This window comes from Myxine glutinosa, chromosome 9 (assembly GCF_964187855.1).
Source record: "Myxine glutinosa chromosome 9, kmMyxGlut1.1, whole genome shotgun sequence".
Taxonomy (NCBI): domain Eukaryota; kingdom Metazoa; phylum Chordata; class Myxini; order Myxiniformes; family Myxinidae; genus Myxine; species Myxine glutinosa.
The window spans coordinates 56,717,106-56,742,378 of record NC_136269.1 but is presented as its reverse complement, the minus strand read 5'-3'; the positions used below and the strand labels follow the sequence as shown (position 1 = coordinate 56,742,378).

The following is a 25,273-nucleotide window of genomic DNA, read 5'->3' as shown; positions in this document are numbered from 1 at the left end:
CCTTCCTCTAATATCCTTGTTACTATCCTCTAATTACTTCACCATCCTCTAATCTCCTTGTTACTATTCTCTTATTACTTCACCATTCTCTAATCTCCTTGTTACTGTCCTCTAATTACTTCACCATCCTCTAATCTCCTTGTTACTGTCCTCTAATTACTTCACCATCCTCTAATCTCCTTGTTACTGTCCTCTAATTCCTTCACCATCCTCTAATCTCCTTGTTACGATCCTCGAATTACTTCACCGTCCTCTATCATTTTTACTGACCTCTAATTACTTCACCATCCTCTAATCTCCTTGTTACGATCCTCGAATTACTTCACCATCCTCTATCATTGTTACTGTCCTCTTATTACTTCACCATCCTCTAATATCATTGTTACTGTCCTCTAATTACTTCACCATCCTCTAATCTCCTTGTTACTGTCTAATTACTTCACCATCCTCTAATCTCCTTGTTGCTGTCCTTGAATTACTTCACCATCCTCTAATCTCCTTGTTACTGTCCTCTAATTACTTCACCATCCTCTTATCTCCTTGTTACTGTCCTCTAATTACTTCACCATCCCCTAATATCTTTGTTACTGTCCTCTAATTACTTCACCATCCTCTAATCTCCTTGTTACTGTCCTTGAATTACTTCACCATCCTCTAATATCCTTGTCACTGTCCTCTAATTACTTCACCATCCTCTAATCTCCTTGTTACTGTCCTCGAATAACTTCACCATCCTCTAATATCCTTGTTACTGTCCTCTAATTACTTCACCATCCTCTAATCTCCTTGTTACTGTCCTCTAATTATTTCACCATCCTCTAATCTCCTTGTTACTGTCCTCTAATTACTTCACCATCCTCTAATATCCTTGTTACTGTCCTCTAATTACTTCACCATCCTCTAATATCCTAGTCACTGTCCTCTAATTACTTCACCATCCTCTAATATCCTTGTTACTGTCCTCTAATTACTTCACCATCCTCTAATATCCTTGTTACTGTCCTCTAATTACTTCACCATCCTCTAATATCCTTGTTACTATCCTCGAATTACTTCACCATCCTGTAATCTCCTTGTTACTGTCTTCTAATTACTTCACCATGCTCTAATCTCCTTGTTCCTGTCTTCTAATTACTTCACCATCCTCTAATCTCCTTGTTACTATCCTCGAATTACTTCACCATCCTCGAATCTCCTTGATACTGTCCTCTAATTACTTCACCATCCCCTAATCTCCTTGTTACTATCCTCGAATTACTTCACCATCCTCTAATCTCCTTGTTACTATCCTCGAATTACTTCACCATCCTCTAATCTCCTTGTTACTGTCCTCTAATTACTTCACCATCCTCTAATATCCTTGTTACTATCCTCGAATTACTTCACCATCCTCTAATCTCCTTGTTACTATCCTCGAATTACTTCACCATCCTCTAATATCCTTGTTACTATCCTCGAATTACTTCACCATCCCCTAATCTCCTTGATACTGTCCTCTAATTACTTCACCATCCCCTAATCTCCTTGTTACTATCCTCTAATTACTTCACCATCCTCTAATATCCTTGTTACTATCCTCGAATTACTTCACCATCCTCTAATCTCCTTGTTACTATCCTCGAATTACTTCACCATCCTCTAATCTCCTTGTTACTATCCTGTAATTACTTCACCATCCTCTAATCTCCTTGTTACTATCCTCGAATTACTTCACCATCCTCTAATATCCTTGTTACTGTCTTCTAATTACTTCACCTTCCTGTAATCTCCTTGTTACTATCCTCTAATTACTTCACCATCCTCTAATCTCCTTGTTACTATCCTCTAATTACTTCACCGTCCTCTAATCTCCTTGTTGCTATCCTCTAATTACTTCACCATCCTCTAATCTCCTTGTTACTGTCCTCTAATTACTTCACCATCCTCTAATCTCCTTGTTGCTATCCTCTAATTACTTCACCGTCCTCTAATCTCCTTGTTACTATCCTCTAATTACTTCACCGTCCTCTAATCTCCTTGTTACGATCCTCTAATTACTTCACCGTCCTCTAATCTCCTTGTTACTATCCTCTAATTACTTCACCATCCTCTAATCTCCTTGTTACTATCCTCTAATTACTTCACCATCCTCTTATCTCCTTGTTACTGTCCTCTAATTACTTCACCATCCCCTAATATCTTTGTTACTGTCCTCTAATTACTTCACCATCCTCTAATCTCCTTGTTACTGTCCTTGAATTACTTCACCATCCTCTAATATCCTTGTCACTGTCCTCTAATTACTTCACCATCCTCTAATCTCCTTGTTACTGTCCTCGAATAACTTCACCATCCTCTAATATCCTTGTTACTGTCCTCTAATTACTTCACCATCCTCTAATCTCCTTGTTACTGTCCTCTAATTATTTCACCATCCTCTAATCTCCTTGTTACTGTCCTCTAATTACTTCACCATCCTCTAATATCCTTGTTACTGTCCTCTAATTACTTCACCATCCTCTAATATCCTAGTCACTGTCCTCTAATTACTTCACCATCCTCTAATATCCTTGTTACTGTCCTCTAATTACTTCACCATCCTCTAATATCCTTGTTACTGTCCTCTAATTACTTCACCATCCTCTAATATCCTTGTTACTATCCTCGAATTACTTCACCATCCTGTAATCTCCTTGTTACTGTCTTCTAATTACTTCACCATGCTCTAATCTCCTTGTTCCTGTCTTCTAATTACTTCACCATCCTCTAATCTCCTTGTTACTATCCTCGAATTACTTCACCATCCTCGAATCTCCTTGATACTGTCCTCTAATTACTTCACCATCCCCTAATCTCCTTGTTACTATCCTCGAATTACTTCACCATCCTCTAATCTCCTTGTTACTATCCTCGAATTACTTCACCATCCTCTAATCTCCTTGTTACTGTCCTCTAATTACTTCACCATCCTCTAATATCCTTGTTACTATCCTCGAATTACTTCACCATCCTCTAATCTCCTTGTTACTATCCTCGAATTACTTCACCATCCTCTAATATCCTTGTTACTATCCTCGAATTACTTCACCATCCCCTAATCTCCTTGATACTGTCCTCTAATTACTTCACCATCCCCTAATCTCCTTGTTACTATCCTCTAATTACTTCACCATCCTCTAATATCCTTGTTACTATCCTCGAATTACTTCACCATCCTCTAATCTCCTTGTTACTATCCTCGAATTACTTCACCATCCTCTAATCTCCTTGTTACTATCCTCTAATTACTTCACCATCCTCTAATCTCCTTGTTACTATCCTCGAATTACTTCACCATCCTCTAATATCCTTGTTACTGTCTTCTAATTACTTCACCTTCCTGTAATCTCCTTGTTACTATCCTCTAATTACTTCACCATCCTCTAATCTCCTTGTTACTATCCTCTAATTACTTCACCGTCCTCTAATCTCCTTGTTGCTATCCTCTAATTACTTCACCATCCTCTAATCTCCTTGTTACTGTCCTCTAATTACTTCACCATCCTCTAATCTCCTTGTTGCTATCCTCTAATTACTTCACCGTCCTCTAATCTCCTTGTTACTATCCTCTAATTACTTCACCGTCCTCTAATCTCCTTGTTACGATCCTCTAATTACTTCACCGTCCTCTAATCTCCTTGTTACTATCCTCTAATTAATTCACCATCCTCTAATCTCCTTGTTACTATCCTCTAATTACTTCACCGTCCTCTAATCTCCTTGTTACGATCCTCTAATTACTTCACCGTCCTCTAATCTCCTTGTTACTATCCTCTAATTACTTCACCATCCTCTAATCTCCTTGTTACTATTCTCTTATTACTTCACCATTCTCTAATCTCCTTGTTACTGTCCTCTAATTACTTCACCATCCTCTAATCTCCTTGTTACTGTCCTCTAATTACTTCACCATCCTCTAATCTCCTTGTTACTGTCCTCTAATTCCTTCACCATCCTCTAATCTCCTTGTTACGATCCTCGAATTACTTCACCGTCCTCTATCATTTTTACTGACCTCTAATTACTTCACCATCCTCTAATCTCCTTGTTACGATCCTCGAATTACTTCACCATCCTCTATCATTGTTACTGTCCTCTTATTACTTCACCATCCTCTAATATCATTGTTACTGTCCTCTAATTACTTCACCATCCTCTAATCTCATTGTTACTGTCCTCTGATTACTTCACCATCCTCTAATCTCCTTTTTACTGTCCTCTGATTACTTCACCATCCTGTAATCTCATTGTTACTGTCCTCTGATTACTTCACCATCCTGTAATCTCATTGTTACTGTCCTCTGATTACTTCACCATCCTCTAATCTTCTTGTTACTGTCCTCTGATTACTTCACCATCCTGTAATCTCATTGTTACTGTCCTCTGATTACTTCACCATCCTGTAATCTCATTGTTACTGTCCTCTGATTACTTCACCATCCTGTAATCTCATTGTTACTATCCTCTAATTACTTCACCATCCTCTAATCTCCTTGTTACTGTCTTCTAATTACTTCACCATCCTCTATCATTGTTACTGTCCTCTAATTACTTCACTGTCCTCTAATCTCCTTTTTACTGTCCTCGAATTACTTCACCATCCTCTATCATTGTTACTGTCCTCTAATTACTTCACTGTCCTCTAATCTCTTTGTGCTGCCTATGGTATACTTGCATACCTGGATACCCCTCTATGATCCTTAGCCTAACATTTCCATCAAGTTCAATGTCTATTGAGTGTTTAAACCATATCTCGGAGATGTATGGACCTATTTTGTTCATACTTGGCAAATAGATAATACATGATGGAACACATGATGGTTTCGCGATGCGATCAAAGATGGCCGACTGGTGACCATTTTAGTTTGTAAAAAAAGTCCCGAGGTTCAACACGCCGTCAACCATTTCTTGGACATGCATTTACCCCTGTTGAACAAATTTGGCACACAGATTATGAATGATGGCTTACATATGCCCGTCATGTTATTTTGAGATCAGGTCAAAGATGGCCGACTGGTGGCCATTTTGTTACTTAAATGTGTCCCCAACCATTTCTCAACATGCTTGGACCGATTTTGTTCAAACATGGCAAAAGACAATTCATGAGAGTATACATATGCAGAAAATTTTGTTTGTAATCCGACCAAAGATGGCTGCGACTGACAGCCTTTAACTCCTTACAGCAGAATTGCTAAAACCACAGGGGCAATGACATTTTGTCTTTTTTTATTCTTGTTTGTGATTGGAATGATGCAGTTTGGAAGGAAAATATAGTGATTTTGTTTGAAGGAGAAGGAGGAAACTATGTGAGGGTTTCCATGTGTGACATTTGTGGATTCGGCATTTGTACGTAGTATATCGAAACAATCAGTGGCAGTAATTGTTTTGCCCAAGTCCTTCACAAACCAGCTATCAATGCCTGACATTCCACTGAAGGTGGCACAGGGATATGGAATTTATTGGTTCATGGTTTAGGATTCGCCATTCCCCACGACCCCTTCCCCTCCCCATCTCCCCTTCCCCCTCCCTCCCCTCCCAACCCAAGTTCTTCACAAACCGGCTATTCATGCCTGACATTTGATTTTGACACCTGTGCATAGCATGGGTACCTTACTAGCATTTGGTGTTTCAAAAGTGACAGTGCAATGAATGAATGAAATACTTGTGCTTCATGTGTTTGTTAAAATTAAAATGTATCCTTGTTTACCTGCAGTGCAGAGATTATTGACTTAGTGGAGATACCCACTATGTCTGTTGTATTTCACAATAAATACTGTTGTATTGTGTCGTAGAAGGGTGTACACTAAATAGAATGTCCACACCTCAAGAACAATGTCAAGATTTAATTCAAAGGAGAAGCCTCACTCGAATATAATAAAGGTTACAACACAGTTAAACAGTATACTATGCCGGCGCACTCAAACAGGACTCCAAACGACATATCGAGCAGGTCTTCTGTCGATTCGGTCTGAATCTTGTCTTTTATAGTGTTTTGTTGAGACAAAGAAATTCTTCTGGGCTTTGGGGTGTCCGAATGAGCGATTGGGGTTCGAACAAGAGGTCAAGGATTCAGATAAGCAAGTGCAAAAATCATCTGGTTCACATCTCAGCATAACCCATAAAGATAAGCATTTCAGACAACGAATTCAGGCATCCGTTTGTCGGGAAGGAATAGTTTCAGGGTTTCTTTCAAGTGACATTGTATAACATTGTTGCACAGATTGTAAATGTAAGCCTTATTCCTTTTAAGTATATCTAAGCACATCACATAATTTCTATAATTCATAATGCAGATTACTCAAGGAGTTATCACTAAGTAGGTGTTTTTTACACTTTATTAGCATTCCATATTCTAACTAGAACGCCACTCAGTAGACTGCATACTCCCGCCGTGGGTTTAGTTGGAATAATACGTTTTGTTTAACATCCCCTCTCCCCAAAACAATAAATGAAAAAGAAAGTAAGCCCTAGCTGTCAGAGAATTTATTTTGATATATCTCGGAATTAGAGGAGAAAAACATCATTTAAGAATGAGAATAAAACCTTTAATGCAGTAAAACAGAAAAAATCTTTCGCAAAAAAAATTCCCAAAAAAATTCCTGGATCCGGAATAATATCCTGAGCTTCACCAAAAACTAATCAATTCTTCCTTATCCCAAGGTCAATAATCCCACCAATTTTCATCCAAATCCATTCAGAACTTTTCCAGATATCTTGTTGACAAACACACGAACACACACACACGGACATGAGTGAATGCACTATGAGTGAATGAGCACATGAGTGAATGCAAACGGGAGTACACTATTGGATCCATGAGGAATGACAGGGAGATTGGGTTTCGTGGGAAAGAAAATGAAGAGATTGAGGGTAGAGAAAAGAGTGGGACTTTTGGTATGTCCTGAGCGACCTTGCAGTCAATCTGGTTGGAGCGATTCCCTGGCGGGAGTAAAGATTATGTTATACTGCTGTGCATCATGATGAGAAATTACAAAACAACACCCATGTTTCTGTGCTTTCCTGCAATGAGAAGAGTATGAACAGGTTAGAACAGAATGCAAGGAATAACTCACTTACAAAGAGAGAGAGAGGGACATTGCAATAAACTCAGAAGTCCATGCGGACTTCTCCAGTTACCTCTGGATAACTACAAGAAAGCGACGTGTTCCATGAGACCACGGGCGCCGGCCAGATGCAACCCTTAACTCGGGCCAGATCTTCATGCCAAGAGTCGGTTTACCGGGCCAGTGAGTCAAACGTGGCAGACGGAACCATGCCGGCAACTATGTGGCAGTTATTTATTTGGCCGAGCGAACCAACGCCACATGACGCGTTATGTGGGCTACCATTGCACTTGCGAACAATCACTTAGCACAGAGTACACTATTGGATCCATGAGGAATGACAGGGAGATTGGGTTTCGTGGGAAAGAAAATGAAGAGATTGAGGGTAGAGAAAAGAGTGGGACTTTTGGCATGTCCTGAGCGACCTTGCAGTCAATCTGGTTGGAGCGACTTTGCCACGGCCCGGCGCCTGAACTCGCTCGTCTTGCGCCTTTTGTGTGGCAGAGCTCGGATGATCTGGGTCCATACTGTGAGCTGGATTTCAGGGAATTTGCATTCGGAGGCGGCGTTGTCCTGATTGTGGTGCTGAAAACGTCACTCGGGGTGGTCGGATCAGGTCGAAGTCGCCGCGAGAAAACTAACGGGAGCAAAAGTGAAAAGAAAGAGAAGAGAACGTGCATGGAAAATGTATGAAATGTGAAAAGCAGGATGTGTAAATGAAAGCGGGGAAATCTTGGGAGGGAAGAACGGCTCTCTCTGTTGCTTGTCTCATGTCCTCCCTGTGAGAGAGCGAGATATCTCTGGTCCATCTCTTTTAATACTCATTCTGCTGTGGGTACACACAAACCTCCTCCCAGTCCTTCCATGGCATCTCATGATTGTTCCAGCTGTGTCACATGATGGGGGTGGGGTGGGAGGCAGGGGATTGAGTGGTCTGACATCTTCTAGAATCTTTGTCACTGGTACCCCGTGGCACTGTATTCTGCTCTGCGGCACTATGCATTAACCCAGAGCCGTGGCGTGCAAACGTTGGTACAGGGAATTGTGTTGAAGCAATGTGTGTGAATATGTAATGATGTGGATGCCAGTGAATGGTGTGTTTATGCTTTTACCTGCACAGAGAGGGGTTGGGGGGATGGGTTCACAAAGTTAGATCCCGAGCTCACAGTGTTCACAACCGTCACAATACTTTTGTCTGGAAGACTTTTCTTTTTGCACGAGAGTTATTATATTTCGAGTGAACTGTTTATTTTGGAACACACACTATATAATGTGTATGTATATATATATATATATATATATTCAACGACATAACAGCGTGACGAGCGCTGTCCCGATCTCCTGTGGACCGAAGTCCTAGACCAAAGCGTCACCTCCGACCCGGAGGCCTCAGCTCGGCCACTCTGTCGACAGACAGAGATTTATTCATTGGTCCCCATAGGCTAAACATCAAGCAGAGCCGCCAATCCAGATTTCGGGCTTATTGACTGTTTTAGGGCCCAGTCAAGGCCTGCCTTTTTTGCTTGTGAAAAAAGGTAAAAAGTCAAACATTCGAACAGCCTCGGACGTGCACCTTGACCCCATGGCCAAGGCACAACGTCAACAAGGCTGTCCCCATAACAATTGTTACATATTTATGTGAATGTATGTGAATTACCATTCAGGTCTTTGCTTATCCATGCGTAGTAGATTAAGGGTTGTTGTGGTTGGAGGGTCAGGAGCCCTTCTGAAAAAGTGTCCGGAAACGGAAGTGACCGGAAACGGAAGAAGAAAAGACACGAGGAAGAAAAGCGACGGGTATTCTTTTTCTTCCTCGCCCCGCTCCGACGCAAGGTGGGATCGACCTTGCGCTGCGTGGAAAAGCGGCGGTCCGAAGCCCGTCTGGCGAGAGGAGTTACCGGGACGTGTACCTACCCGGTGGAGACGTCAAGTTGACGTGGGGCCGTGCATCGACCCCGCGTCTGGCACCGTTCGCGGCACCGTCTAAACAGACGCGTACGGGTCGCACGTTGGGGCCTAACACGCCTTGCAAGCGGCGTGGGGCTTTTGGCTTGCTTTACCGTACCCGCTTCGCGTGGCCACGAGGGGCTGCAGCCGCGGTGCCTGGTACGATACCTGCCCGGTGGAAACACGTCCACCCGGGGTTCGTTCAACCGCCCGAGTGCGGCGACGCCGACCAGCATATCGGTCAGGAGGGGCCCAGAGACATTGTGAGGGGCAGAGACCAAAAGGGGGTCGTGAGTACAGAAGTGGACACACATATATAAGATGGCCATCTTAATCATATAGGGAATTGATTGTGGATTGGGAATTGTTGATGGTTGTTTGTTGTTGATTGCTCGGGGAATATCCGTGATTGTATCATTGAAATCGTATGATATCCTTACCCTGGAAATATATCATTGCACATCAGTTTCTCTTGGGTGGAATTCATAGGGATTGCGTTGCGAAAGCGCATACATATAATACTACTTTCTGGCGAAGGTCCTCTCACGGTCCGGGGGTCACCGAGACCAGGTAGTCACCGAGGGGACCACGTAACAGAATTGGGGGCTCGTCCAAATTACGATTTGCGGTTTCGCAATTGGGTCTTCGTCCGGGATCTAAAATTGTATAAAATAATAAAATAATATTTTTATTAATTAAAATTTATTAATTAAGTGTTAATTGGAAAATTTTTGGGAAAATTGGGGTAAAGTCTTGGGTGAAGGTTAACAGGTGTTAACGATAGTCACCATGGCGTTTGTGGCACAGAACTTTGCGGTAACACCGAGTGAGGCACAGTTCCGAGCGTTACTAAAGTCGGACCTCTTGAAATTGGCCAAACATTTTAACTTGGAGGTCCGAACTAATTTGAGGAAGGCGGAGTTGCAGGCCACGGTGATACAATCTATGGTGGGATTAGGAACATGGGACGAGTTAGCCTGGGAGTGGCTACCCGAAGAACCAGAAGATGTTGAGCTCCGGAAACTGGAGTTGCAATTACGGAGCCAGGAACGGATTAAAGAAGAAGAAAGGAAAGCAGAAAAGGAAAGAGCAGAAGAAGAAAGGAAAGCAGAAAAGGAAAGAGCAGAAGAAGAAAGGAAAGCAGAAAAGGAAAGAGCAGAAGAAGAAAGGAAAGCAGAAAAGGAAAGAGCAGAAGAAGAAAGGAAAGCAGAAAAGGAAAGATCAGAAGAGGAAAGGAAAGCAGAAGAGAGGAGAGAAGAGAAACAAGCAGAGGAAAGGAGAGTGGAACGAGAACTCCAGGAAAGGTTAAAAGAAGAAGAAAGGAAAGCAGAAGCGAGGAGAGAAGAGAAGCAAGCAGAGGAAAGGAGAGTGGAACGAGAACTCCAGGAAAGGTTAGAAGGGAGAAAAGCAGAGGAGAGGAGAGCTGCAAGGGACCTCGAAGCAGAGGAGAGAAAAGCGGAAAGGGAATTAAAGGAACGTGACATGGAGCTTCAGCAAGAAATCAAATTCAAGGAGCTGGAGTTAATGAGAGAACGGGGAGAGGCACCACCCTTGCTGACGGGGTCGACACCTAACCAGAAAACCTGGGATGTGGGCAGACATGTGAGGCTGGTTCCACCGTTCAGTGAAAAGGAAGTCGCGAAATTTTTTCCACACTTTGAGAAAGTGGCTCGACAATTAAACTGGCCGGAGGAGGCCTGGACCATACTCGTGCAAAGTGTGCTGGTGGGGAAAGGTCAGGAAATTTATTCGGCGCTACCAATGGACCAATGTGCAGATTATGAGGTACTGAAGAAGCACATCCTCAAAGCCTATGAGTTGGTTCCGGAAGCTTACAGGCAAAAATTCAGGAATGCCAGGAAGAGGGAGAGTGAGACCCATGTGGAGTTTGCCAGAGTGAAAGAAAACATGTTTGATCGGTGGTGTGAGTCAAAAGGAGTCGGGAAAGACTTCGAAACATTGCGGGACTTGATCCTGGTGGAGGAATTCCAGCAGTGTGTCCACGAGGACATCAAAGTGTACCTGCAGGAAAAGAAAGTACCAAAGTTGTGGGACGCAGCCACCATGGCAGATGATTATGCCTTAACCCACCGAATAGGGGTCCACAAACCTAACTCCTCGCCTAGACTTCAGCAGGGGAGTTATGGAACACCCGGTGCGGAGAACGACCTTACATGGCGGCGGCCTCGAGATGATTATGGGGACAACTATGATACCCCAACTGTTAGAAATCCGAGGGCTACGGGCCCAAGACAAACTTATTTTTCGGGGGGCTCAAGGCCGACCCCGAGGTTCTCCCCCGGGCCTACTTGTGCTTTTTGCCATAAAACTGGACACTTGATGTCCCAATGTTACCTCCGGAAAAGGGAGAACCCGGAACGGAATCAGTCTAGTGCGACTCCGAATGCACTGGCAAGTGTGAGAAATCATTCTTGGAGAGCAGAGCTGGGGGAAGATTCCCCTGTCAAAGGTACGGCGTCCCGGGAGAACCTTGTTCAGGAGGGCTACAAACATTTCATTTCAGAGGGGTTCGTGTCGCTGGATGGCGACCCGAGTAACCAGAAGCCAGTTAGGGTAGTGAGGGACACAGGAGCCCACCAATCGTTGATGCTGGAGGGCATTTTGCCATTGTCGGAGAAGACGGCAACTGGGGTTAGTGTGCTTTTACAGGGGGTCGGGGGCTATGTTAAAGCTCCTCTTCATGTCATCCAGTTGAGTTCTGAGTTGGTATCCGGGCCGGTCACCGTAGGCTTACAAGCCACCCTTCCTGTGGAGGGAATCTCTTTTATTATCGGGAATGATTTGGCCGGGGGGCGAGTTTCGGGTAATCCAATAATGGTGGACAAGCCCAGTAAGAAAAATAACACCACTCGGTTAGAGATGGAGATTCCGGGTATCTTTCCATCCTGTGCAGTGACTCGGGCTATGGGTAGAAAGCACGCGGAAGAGAAGGAGGAAGAAAGAGAGGGGGAGTTGGAACCCTTAGAGGTACGGGAAGACAACTCGGAAAAGGGAAATAACCAGGGGAGGGATTCCCAGGAATTTCGAGAAATGGTAGCGTCTGGAACGCAAGGGGACGTGGAGTGTCCGTCGGAGACCGCGGAGAACGAAGTGGAGCAAACCGCGCTGGTCCGAAGGAGACTAGTGGAAGAACAACACGAAGACTCGGAGATCCAGAGGTTAATTGAGAAAGCCGTTACGGAAGAAGAGGCTACGAAGATACCTGTGGGGTATTTCATGAAGGGGGAAACCCTAATGAGGAAATGGAGGCCCCCGGAGGTGCCCGCAGACGATGAGTGGAAAGTTCACTATCAGATTGTGGTGCCACCGCTGTACCGGAAGGAGATCTTGAGTTTGGCACATGAGACCCCTTGGGCCGGGCACCTGGGAGTGAACAAGACCTGTGACAGGATATTGGTACATTTTTTCTGGCCGGGACTGCGACGGGATGTGGCGGAGTTCTGCAAGTCCTGCCATTCTTGTCAGCTGGTGGGAAAGCCGAATCAAAAAATCCCACCCGCCCCGTTAAAGCCAATTCCAGCTTTTGAAGAGCCATTCAGCCGAGTCATTGTGGACTGTGTGGGCCCTTTACCCAAAACCAAAGATGGACATCAATACTTACTGACCATCATGTGCGCGTCCACCAGGTTCCCCGAGGCAGTGCCTCTGAGGAAAATAACGGCGGCAGTTATTGCAAAGGCCTTGATTAAATTTTTCACTTGGGTTGGTCTACCTAAGGTCATCCAATCGGATCAGGGGTCCAATTTCATGTCCACACTGTTCCAGCAAGTGGTACACCTGTTGGGGGTGGAACAAGTAAGATCCAGCGCCTACCATCCCGAGAGCCAAGGGGCCCTGGAAAGGTTTCACCAGACTTTAAAGAATATGATCCGAACATATTGTTTTGAATGTGCCAAGGATTGGGATGAAGGGATACCCTTATTGTTGTTTGCGGCGAGGGAGTCCGTGCAGGATTCCTTGGGATTCAGTCCGTTTGAACTGGTGTTTGGACACGCAGTGCGGGGACCGTTGAAATTGGTGAAAGAACAGTGGTTACTACAGGAGTCCCGGACACCGATGGTGGAGTATGTGTCCACAGTGAAACACCGATTGGCAAAGGCGTGTGAGGTGGCACGACGGAACTCGAGAAGGGCCCAGGGGAAAATGAAGGAGAGACATGACAAGACCTCGCAGATAAGGAATTTCAGTCCTCAGGACCGGGTGTTAGTATTGCTGCCCGTTCCAGGTCAGCCCCTCCAGGCTAGATATTTCGGTCCTTATGCAGTGGAGGAGAGGGTGAATGAGACAGACTACGTGGTGACCACTCCCGACCGACGAAAAAAGCGACAGTTGTGTCATGTCAACCGACTGAAGAAATATCATGAGAGGGAACCGGTGGAAGACGTAGTTCCTGTCTCACCGGTCGTACCGGTGAAAATGGACGGAAACGCCGGTGTGAAGTTTGATAACTTGGATGACCAGGCCTGCCCCAAATTGACGAACACCGAAGTGTTGAGTCATTTGGATGAGAAGTTAGGTCATTTAACAAGGGAACAGCAAGGACAACTGTCCAGCCTAATGTTCGAATTTAAACATTTGTTCACAGATGTACCTGGTCGTACGGACTTAGTATATCATGATATCGAGGTGGGGGAGGCCACTCCAGTGAAAAAACACCCCTATCGGATGAAGCCGGTGAAGATGGAGTATCTTCGGAAGGAGATGCAATATATGTTGGACAATGACATCATCGAACCAAGCAACAGTGAATGGAGCTCCCCATGTGTGTTGGTTCCGAAACCCGATGGCAGCTTCCGGTGTTGTACAGATTTAAAACGGGTGAATGCAGTGACCAAGACCGACTCCTATCCGCTCCCGAGGATTGACGACTGTATTGATCGAATAGGCCCAGCTAAATTTGTTACCAAATTTGACTTGCTGAAAGGGTATTGGCAGATCCCTCTTACTGATAGAGCCAAAGAAATCTCAGCTTTGGTCACTCCGAATGGGTTATATCAGTACAAGGTCCTCCCTTTTGGGTTGAAGAACGGGCCGGCTACATTTCAACGACTGATTAATAGGCTCATTGCAGACCTGGAGGGGGTGGAGGCATATCTGGATGATGTAATCATCCACACCATGACCATGGAAGACCACATTAAGCAAATCCATGCATTTTTTCAGACGATGTCCGAGGCAGGTCTGACCATCAACTTAGCCAAGAGTGAATTTGTAAGAGCACAGGTAGTGTTCCTCGACCATGTAGTAGGGCAGGGTCAAGTACAACCAGTGACCGCCAAGGTAGAAGCTATCGATCGCTTCCAAGTCCCAAAGGGGAAGAAAGAGCTGATGAGATTCTTAGGTATGGCGGGGTGGTACCGGCGGTTCTGTAAGAATTTTTCGGATGTGGTAGCCCCTTTAACGAGTTTGTTGAGAAAGGAGACCCCATTCGTTTGGGATGGCAAATGTCAGGCGGCCTTTGCCCATGTCAAAGCGATACTAATGAGTTCTCCGGTCCTAACCGCTCCGGACTTTCAGGCACCTTTCAAGTTGGCCGTAGATGCAAGCGATGTGGGGGCTGGAGCGGTCTTGTTACAGGAAGATGAGGATGGGGTGGACCACCCCGTGTGCTACTACTCCAAAAAGTTCAATAAACATCAGGCAAATTATGCCACCGTGGAGAAAGAGACCCTGGCTCTCCTGCTAGGGCTTCAACATTATGAGGTGTATATAGGAATCACGTCCTTTCCCATAAAGGTCTTTACGGATCACAACCCCTTAACCTTCATTCAAAGAATGAAAAATAAAAATCAGAGGTTGATGAGATGGAGTTTGGCTTTGCAGGGGTTCAACTTGGAAATTGAACATGTACGGGGCCGGGACAATGTCGTGGCGGACGCTTTGTCCAGATTGAGTTAATCTGGGGGGGGGGGGGGGGTTGAGTTATCTGGTTGGTTTCTCCAAATTGGCCGGCAAAGAAAGTTTTCGCTGGGTTCGAACTTTCTTTCTTGAAGGGGGGGAGTGTTACATATTTATGTGAATGTATGTGAATTACCATTCAGGTCTTTGCTTATCCATGCGTAGTAGATTAAGGGTTGTTGTGGTTGGAGGGTCAGGAGCCCTTCTGAAAAAGTGTCCGGAAACGGAAGTGACCGGAAACGGAAGAAGAAAAGACACGAGGAAGAAAAGCGACGGGTATTCTTTTTCTTCCTCGCCCCGCTCCGACACAAGGTGGGATCGACCTTGCGCTGCGTGGAAAAGCGGCGGTCCGAAGCCCGTCTGGCGAGAGGAGTTACCGGGACGTGTACCTACCCGGTGGAGACGTCAAGTTGACGTGGGGCCGTGCATCGACCCCGCGTCTGGCACCGTTCGCGGCACCGTCTAAACAGACGCGTACGGGTCGCACGTTGGGGCCTAACACGCCTTGCAAGCGGCGTGGGGCTTTTGGCTTGCTTTACCGTACCCGCTTCGCGTGGCCACGAGGGGCTGCAGCCGCGGTGCCTGGTACGATACATGCCCGGTGGAAACACGTCCACCCGGGGTTCGTTCAACCGCCCGAGTGCGGCGACGCTGACCAGCATATCGGTCAGGAGGGGCCCAGAGACATTGTGAGGGGCAGAGACCAAAAGGGGGTCGTGAGTACAGAAGTGGACACACATATATAAGATGGCCATCTTAATCATATAGGGAATTGATTGTGGATTGGGAATTGTTGATGGTTGTTTGTTGTTGATTGCTCGGGGAATATCCGTGATTGTATCATTGAAATCGTATGATATCCTTACCCTGGAAATATATCATTGCACATCAGTTTCTCTTGGGTGGAATTCATAGGGATTGCGTTGCGAAAGCGCATACATATAATACTACTTTCTGGCGAAGGTCCTCTCACGGTCCGGGGGTCACCGAGACCAGGTAGTCACCGAGGGGACCACGTAACAGAATACACATGCGCCTCAACCCCGAGGGGGAAGCACATGGTCATTCAAACACATGCATCATGCCCCCGAAGGGCCACAATGCATGGTCATACAATTGGATAAGTTGAGATTGGATGGGCGCATTGCATGATGCAATGTGCAGTTGTCTATACAAGGGAAGAGAGGATTTTCCAAGACCGAGTGGGAGAGAGGATTGCAGAGGGTTCCATTGATGGGAGAGGAGAGGTTCCATTGATGGGAGAGGAGAGGCTCCATGATGAGAGAGGAGAGGCTCCATGATGAGAGAGGAGAGGCTCCATTGATGGGAGAGGAGTGGCTCCATTGATGGGAGAGGAGAGGCTCCATTGATGGGAGAGGAGAGGTTCCATTGATGGGAGAGGAGAGGAGAGGAGAGGTTCAATTGATGGGAGAGGAGAGGCTCCATTGATGGGAGAGGAGAGGCTCCATTGATGGGAGAGGAGAGGCTCCATTGATGGGAGAGGAGAGGCTCCATGATGGGAGAGGAGAGGCTCCATTGATGGGAGAGGAAAGGTTCCATTGATGGGAGGGGAAAGGCTCCATTGATGGGAGGGGAGAGGCTCCATTGATGGGAGAGGAGAGGCTCCTTTGATTGGAAAGGAGAGGCTCCATTGATGGGAGAGGAGAGGCTCCATGATGGGAGAGTTGAGGCTCCATGATGGGAGAGGAGAGGCTCCATTGATGGGAGGGGAGAGGTTCCATTGATGGGAGGGGAGAGGTTCCATTGATGGGAGAGGAGAGGCTCTATGAGTGGAGGAAGTCAGAAATATAAGAATGAAGACGCCTTCTTTGCCACAGGCAGAGACCTTGGCAAGCAAAGCAGGATGTCTGTCTGCGCAGAATGCCAGAAATATATCCAGGGAGACGGTCCTATGTCTCCAATAACCTTCAACTTTATTTAATTTTTACACCAGCAATATGTTTTGTGTTTGCCTTGCTGGATGTTATGTTTTAATTTTTTACTTCCATTTTGATTTTGGGCTACGGATTAGTTTGATCAACCCTCGTACATTGTATTTCTTAGGATCTGACTGAATCATTCCAGTTATTCTTTTCGATTTCTGGTTAGAAAAAAAATATTGGGTTGAATCTCCAACACACAACTTTCAAATTACAGGTTTTTGTGTGGCCTAGTTTTTGGGAAAATTGCACTTATCCCTATGTGGGCAGTAATTATTTTTCTTTATCTGTGATTGCAAAGCGCACACTTCACTTTGCCATTTGCACTTAGCAATACCATGTTAAGAGCGTTTGGAAAATCTTCATCTTTCCAATTAGTAAGGCCAGTCTGCTTTTGACTCGGGCACGACTATATGTAACATGAACATACGGTGAATTGAATGTGGTTTAATGCAGCTAAGAGGAAAGTTTCTAAATATCAATGCTGTTTTGGCTAATTTGCTTGCAGGAGGACACTTGGAATCATTACAGTGCCGACTGCATCATCTCGTTTCACCACCGTCACATTGTTGTGGAGAGCGATCATAGACAGGGTCTGCCACATCACGTTGTATCCACATTGACGGTGTAGAACCATCACACTGCCGCCATGGTGAGCATTGGCGTGCGTCTTGCCCCATCTTGTTTTTTTTCTCTACTGTTTTTCCTGGCTGCAGGGCTAAACCCTCTTTGTTCTTTGTTCTCACGTAGCAAACTTCAAAATAATTTGTGGAGGGGAAAATGCTGCTCAGCTGAAGCAAGACCAGTTTTATTTTTATTTGCAGGAGTGAGGGCCATGGAAGAGCTGGGTAGAACTGACAGTGGGACAAACATCAAGGGAAGGAACAAACAGGGAGAAGGAGAGAGAGAGAGAGAGAGAGAGAGAGAGAGAGAGAGAGAGAGAGAGAGAGAAAGAGAAAGAGAAAGAGAAAGAGAAAGAGAAAGAGAAAGAGAAAGAAAGAAAGAAAGAAAGAAACAAAGACAGACGGACGCAGCCGCTGTTGGGGATGGGCGCATTGCATGATGCAATGTGCAGTTGTCTATACAAGGGAAGAGAGGATTTTCCAGAGCATCAAGAGGTCATTTGTATCGATCCGGAATAAGACTGGACCCAAAACACTGCCTTGGAGAACTCCATCCTCCATTAGGAGAGAAAAAAGAGGTTTCCATTGATGGTAATACATAGACTGCATATGAAAGGAGGAAGTCAGAAATCCAGTAATGAAGATGCCCTTCCATGCCCCAGGCAGCGAGATTGGCAAGCAAAGCAGGATGCCACTGCGTCGAACACCTGTGATATGTCCAGGGAAAAGGTCCTAACCTCTTGTTTGATATTGAGGGCCTCCAGCCAATGATGTGAGAGCAACAGAAACATTCAGAGTTGAGCGCCTGGGACAGCATCTAAAGTGATGGTCAAAGATCAGGTTGTTTTAAAAACAGGATGGACTTGACATCAGAAGCAACGATGGCACGCAACCTCACTGGCTTATAGTTGGTAGGGTTTGTTTATGCACCATTTTTGTGGATATGATTGTTGTTTGCTGACGTCCATGCAGAGGGGATGCGGCCAAAGAGGACTGACAGGTAGAGAGGCAGCAAGATCGGCAGAGCAGGATTTGAGAACATGGGCACTTCGCCAACTGGGCCCATCACCGAAGAAGGGTCAAGGCAGTTGTTCTGCAAAATATTATGTCATCTCACTTTCCTACGTAGAGCGTTGAAAAGGTTATTTATTTGAACGAAATACTCACAATAGTTCACGAAAGGTCAAAAAGTATACCGAGACATATCTATAAATAAAGTAACTTTTTAATAATTTATTGCTAATTAATACACGTGTAAATTGAAAAATACAAACATTGCCATTTCTTGGACTCGTGTGAGTACCTCATTCCAATCACTTTTTGACCATCCATCTTGCTCGATGAGCCCATCAGTGGGATGATAAAAAGGCAGGTGCACACGTAACCTTCAGGTGCTACTTTTAACAAAGACAACATTTTTTTCACGAAAACGAACCACACATAGCAATTTGATTTCACCATTTGCACTAAATAATGAAGGTTGCCTCCGTCGTCCTTGAATGTCTTTAAAAGTATATGGATAGAATATTTTTCGCAACACAATGCCGTTTGAAGAACTGTGCTGTCTGTAAATAGACATTCTAAAGAAAGAAGAGCTGTGCACTTAAAACAGCTAAACATACTGTCGTGGCCAAAAATATTGGCACCCTTGCACTTTTTTCAAATAATGCGCCATTTCTTCCAGAAAATTGTTGAAATAAAAAAATCTTTTGGCATCCACATATGTATTTCTTTCGTTTGCAGTGGAACAAAACAAAAAATCTGAAAATATTACGAAATCTTAGCTTTTCCACACATAAATCTTAAAATGGTCCGGATAATATTATTGGCACCTTTTAGAAGTTGTTAGAAATAATTAGATTTCAAGCAGGTGATTCTCCTTTACTTTGGAATTGAACTCACCTGTGGTGTGTTGCAGGTGCCTGCAATATAAAAATCACTCATTCAACCAGTTTGAATGGAGAAAAAGAGTCATTTTGCTATTTTGTTTCACTGTGTGTATCGCAATGAGCATGGAGCAAAGAAAGAAAACCAGAGAATTGTCTGAGGAGATCAGACACAAGATTGTAGCCAAGCATGGACAATCTCAAGGCTACAAGTCCATCTCCAGAGACCTCGATGTTCCTGTGTCCACAGCACGCAATGTTATCAGGAAGTTTCAGGCCCCTGGCACTGTAGCCAACCTCCCTCGATGTGGCCGCAAGAGAAAACTTGATCGACGATTGCAGCGAAGGAGTGTCCTTTCAATCACCTCAATCATTGGATAAATCACCTCAATCAATTTCCAAACAGATTCAAGTTGTCCTTCAGACACAAGGTACAACAATTTCAACTCGCACCATCGGTCGCCAACTCAATGAAAGGGGGTTCTATGACAGGAGAACTAGGAGGACCCCACTGCTGAGAAAGCCTGACTGGAGTTTGCCAAAACACACCTGAACAAGCCAAAATCCTTTTGGGGGAATGTCCTGTTGACAGATGAGACCAAATTCGAGCTTTTTGGTAAAGCACATCATCTCTATGTTTACAGAAAACAAAATGAAGCCTTCAAAGAAAAGAACACTTTCCCTACAGTCAAAATGGAGGAAGTTCAGTGACGTTTTGGGGTTACTGTGCTGCCTCTGCCACTGGGTGCCTTGCATGTGTGCATGGCATCATGAAATCAGGAGATTATCAAGGCATTTTGGAGCAGAATGTTCAACCTAGTGTCAGAAAGCTGCATCTCCATCGAAGGTCATGGATCTTGCAGCAGGACAATGACCCCAAACACACTTCAAAAAGCACCCAGGAATGGTTCAAGACCAAACACTGGACTGTTCTGAAGTGATCAGCAATGAGTCCAGATCTAAATCCCATTGAACACCTGTGGAGTTCTGAAAACAGCAGTTGGGAGAAGGCACACTTTAAATGTGGGAGAACTGGAGCAGTTTGCACAAGAAGAGTGGGCCAAACTGCTAGTAGAGAGGTGTCGGAAGCTCATTCATGGCTATAGGAAGCACTTCACTGCAGTTATTTTGTCCAAAGGTTGTGCTACCAAATCTTAAGTCGAGGGTGTCAATAATTTTGTCAATCCATTTCTTTTTATTTTCTGATTTAAAAGGATATGAGTTCTGAATCAAAAAGAAAGGTTCTGTAATATTAACAGTGAAATCAAGAATTGTGGAGGCCAAATACTTTTGTCAATTTCAGCATATTTTTAGAGAAAATTGTGAGTTATTTGAAAAAAGTGCAAGGGTGCCAATATTTTTGGCCACGACTGTATACACATAATCAATAAGTGTTTTCATAATCAAATATGTTGGAAATAAAGCATCATCTTTATTATCCAGAACACCTCATCCAGCACAAGCTGGATGAATGCATTGTCCAAGTGGAGAATTTGTTCTGGATACCATTGTTCATGCCCACGTTGGCATTTATGAAGTCTTCAAACCATGGAAACTATGGGAACGTGGCCCTCGGGCTGTTTTGTGACATATTTTTAGCACCTTGCCACTCGTTCTAACCTTTTCTCAGTTTGATGTTTATTTCGCCCTGTTTTATTGATTTTTTGCCTTAATTGACAAGTGTTGAATAGTTATAGCCAATGAATTAGCTGTAAGCCTGGTGTTGACTTAACGGTTAATGTGGCTGGCTTAAGATCCTAGGGCCTTGAGTTAAAGCCTGTCATTCTGACTCAAACTGTTATTCTTTCAAATTGGCAAAATGAGTACCAGCTTACTGGGATGAATTAGCAATTCGAGTATCCTGTATCGGAGTGGCGACCTGTCCAGGATTGCGCCCAATAGCCAGGAAACTGCTTCGGCAGCCATATACATCATCATGATGTGAAAAAGAATCGTCATATATATATGTATATATATATATATATATATATATATATATATATATATATATATATATATATATGTATATATATATATATATATATATATATATATATATATATATATATATATATATATATATATATATATACATCGAGTCCCGTCAGAGGTCAAGGGACATCGCCTGTATTTATAAACCAAAATGGAACCCTTCTGACCCGATAAATGCATTACCGCTTTACACGCCATGTGCACGTGTCCCACTTTGCCTCTGACCTGCATGGCTTCAGCAGAGCGCACTCGAGTCTATTTTAAAGACAGAGGATTTAAAGGTCTCAACTAAAGACAGTGGAGATGTCAACAGTGGTTTCGCTCTTGTTATGAGCTCATCAAGATGACACACCACATATTGTGTACCAGCCAAATCTGAAAAGAGGCCTATTTTAAGGAGTTAGCACAAGTGGTCGGGTAGAAAAATGCCAATGGTACCAGCTGTTAGGGGAGTCTATGTGGACCATCACCAGGGTGGATGTAGGGTCTGAAAGTGGTGCAATAATCCTTTACAGAACCGTTTCCATGGTAACCACCAAAAATACTAAATTCGTTCTAACTCATCGAACTTTATTATGATCATAGAAGCTAGAAACACAATTCTGGTGTTGAATGAAATGTCAGACCCTCGTCTACACAATGGTGTCCTTTACTGCTATTGTGGAGCTAATTTGCATTCAATTATGATGTCACAAACATGCAAAATAGTCCTTAAATTTTTTTTTTTACACGAGTACACTCGCTCACTACGGGAGCGGCAGGAAGGGTCATTCCTCTTTGGGGTATATAGATTACAGTCGATCTATGGTCGGGTCTCAAGAACATTGGGTGTGTGTTCATTTACCAAGTTTCTTGTGGAGAGATCGCCAAGTGGTTTAAGCATTCGAGCAAGCACTCCATTCAAAACCGTTAAGAAATGGCTGGCTTGGCAAGTGCTAGCTAGCTGCTTGGCAAATGAGCACAACCTGGGCTTCCTCCCTTTCAGTTTCGTGTTTAACAGCAGGACCGAGTTTCAAAAGTTTTTTTCAAAAAGCACCACGTTAGTGGCAGGAAGAGCCATGTTATTAACCCAACCCTTGTGGTGTATATAGAGTACAGTACATCTTCACTCAGTTCTGTAAGTAAAACTTACCTCACGGGTGGTGAGATTCCTCCAAATTTCTTTATTTAGTGTCATAAACAGCATTAGTGACTCTTTAAAAAGCTAATAATGTGTTTGTGGTTTATAATTTTTTTTTACTGCAGGTAGAGGCCATTGGGCCGTTGCTCCCATGAAAACGGCATGATAAGCTATTTATAAACGTTAAATCTACGTTTGTTCCAGGAGGAAAAACCCTTTGGGGAGGTGGGATATTATTGGTACTAGTACCGACTGCAAAGCCGCAATGAGCCGGCGAAGCCAAAACCTCTTGCCACTATTTTACCCATCACCATGGCATCAGTAGGTTAGGTAGTTGGTAGTAGGTAGGTAGGTAGTTGGTAGTAGGTAGGTAGTTGGTAGTAGGTAGGTGTAGTAGGTACCGTACCTGGTAAGACTTGGTAAAAGAGAACAGCAGACAGTCCTCCCCAATACCTGCATACCTCTTGCCACTATTTTACCCATCACCATGGCATCAGTAGGTTAGGTAGTTGGTAGTAGGTAGGTAGGTAGGTAGTTGGTAGTAGGTAGGTGTAGTAGGTACCATACATGGTAAGACTTGGTAAAAGAGAAGAGCAGACAGTCCTCCCCAATACCTGCATACCTCTTGCCACTATTTTACCCATCACCATAGCATCAGTAGGTTAGGTAGTTGGTAGTAGGTAGGTAGGTAGTTGGTAGTAGGTAGGTGTAGTAGGTACCATACCTGGTAAGACTTGGTAAAAGAGAAGAGCAGACAGTCCTCCCCAATGGCAATACCTGCATACAATACAATAAATGTCACAAGAAGCTTAAGGAAGTAACTATACGATGTGCTAGCTTAAGGTCTATTTTTAACTGGGCTTAACATACGTTTTCACAGTAAGTGTGTAGTCTTCTAACTTCAGTCACTGTCAGGCGCCAGGGCTGGTTCTCTGACTCTCCGGGCACGGCAGCTTCGTCCACCAGAAGACGTTAGCTTGCAGTGATTAATTCGGTGAATTCCATCTCAACTTCGGATATTTCCGGCCGTGAAAAACTATCCGTATTTCTAAACTAAATATGTAAACCGCTTATACCATATTTCTGGCCGTGAAAAACTATCCCGTACGGCCGTGAGATTTCTAAAAAATAATTCTTCGTCAATTTTAGAATATTTGACGCCGTTTTCACCGTCCGAAACGCGTAATAATAATTGGTTCTGGTGTTTGATGACGATTTTCGTTGAAGATAATGAGGTTGGTCTTAACGTATTTTAATTACTAATTAGAGGTTTCATGAGATTGTGAATCAAAGAACGACGGGTGAAACAAACTCCTATTGAACTTTTTCGCAATTGTTTTATGCAAACTTCCGCATCCGGTCGATGGCTGTCTCCAGCACTCCATCCAGTGAGCGCTTTCATTTTAGAAATATTTTTGCAAATGCTCGACTCTCATTGGGTCCGGTGTTTGGTGACGCGTTTTGTTGAAGATAACCAGGCCCGTGCGGGCCGATGTTTGTCTTAAATTATTTTATTAATACATCGGAGGTGCATAAGATTGTGAATCAAACGACGACGGGTGAAAGAAACTCCTAATGAACGTTTTAAATTTGTTATGCATACTTCCGCCTCCGCAAGATGGCTGCGCCCACTGCGCTTCGGATTCTCGAGCCAAGGCATAATCAGGTTTTCAACATAATACGTACTCGTTTATTGACAACACCGGCTTCGCCGGCTATTAATATTGTTTTGTAATAACATTAATATTATGCTATTATCATTTGTTTTGTTATTAGAAGCGGCCTTGGAAAAAACGCCATGATAAAGCTAACTTAACATGGATATACACCTCAACGTGCAACCCCATTGACGGCAATGGTGGGGAAAACCCGCTCGGGGGAGAAAACCCCCTTGGGGAGGGGAGCAAATGAATGCGCTACAACCTTCATTGTGCAACCCTTAGTCATCCTGTCAAGTTTGGTTGAGATTGGATAAGTAACGACGGAATGTATCGCGGTCAAAAAATCATCAGACAGACAGACAGACACCAAGTTGCGTATTTTAGTATGATTTTATATAATCGCAGTGCATTTTTTGGTTTATCTTTGCAGCACATTATAGTGTCATTGAGTAGCAAATATATCTAGATTATCAAAAATAATCATATATCTAGATTATAAAAAAAGAAATAATATTCTTGTATATATAAAACGTGGAAAAATTTTTAAAGACTATTTTGCATGTTTGTGACGTCTTAATTGTATGCAAATTATCTGCACAATAGCAATAAAGGACATCGTTGTGTAGTGGATGATCAGACCTTTCATTCAACAGCAGAACTGTGTTTCTAGCTTCTATATTAAGAAAGTTCTAAGTTAGAACAAATGTATTAATCTTTGGTGGTGACCTTGGAAACGGTTCTGTAAGAAATAATTGCACCACTTTGAGACCCCACATCCACCCTGGTGATGGCCCACATAGACCCCGACAACAGCTGGCATCATTGGCATTTTTATACTCGGCCACTTGTGCAAGGATGCTGAATTCAGATTTGGCTGGTAGACTAATAATTGTTTACCTATGGCCATGCAAACCTAGTCTGTTTAATACTGATTTATACCTCCTTATCTGGTGGAGCAGTGAGGCACAAATCACGTCGCATACAGCCGAACCATCCACGAGTCTCTCGACTATATACAAAATAAATTTAAAAAACTGTCATATTTATATTTGCTTCTCGGATGGGTCACAGAAGCGCATGCCATAAATTTCAGGAAGTGAAAA

General features: G+C 43.9%; 1 protein-coding gene across 6 annotated transcripts in view; it reads left to right on the top strand.

Moving 5' to 3' along the window:
• Positions 1–25,273, top strand: part of LOC144893616 (uncharacterized) — an 87,707-nt gene that overhangs the window by 31,119 nt on the left and 31,315 nt on the right. For all 6 annotated transcript variants that reach the window (XM_078784352.1, XM_078784353.1, XM_078784354.1 and 3 more), the window contains one exon: positions 17,397–17,540. In XM_078784352.1, coding sequence (XP_078640478.1) covers positions 17,538–17,540 — 3 coding nt within the window. In that variant the 5' untranslated portion in view covers positions 17,397–17,537. The remainder of the gene's footprint in view (positions 1–17,396; positions 17,541–25,273) is intronic.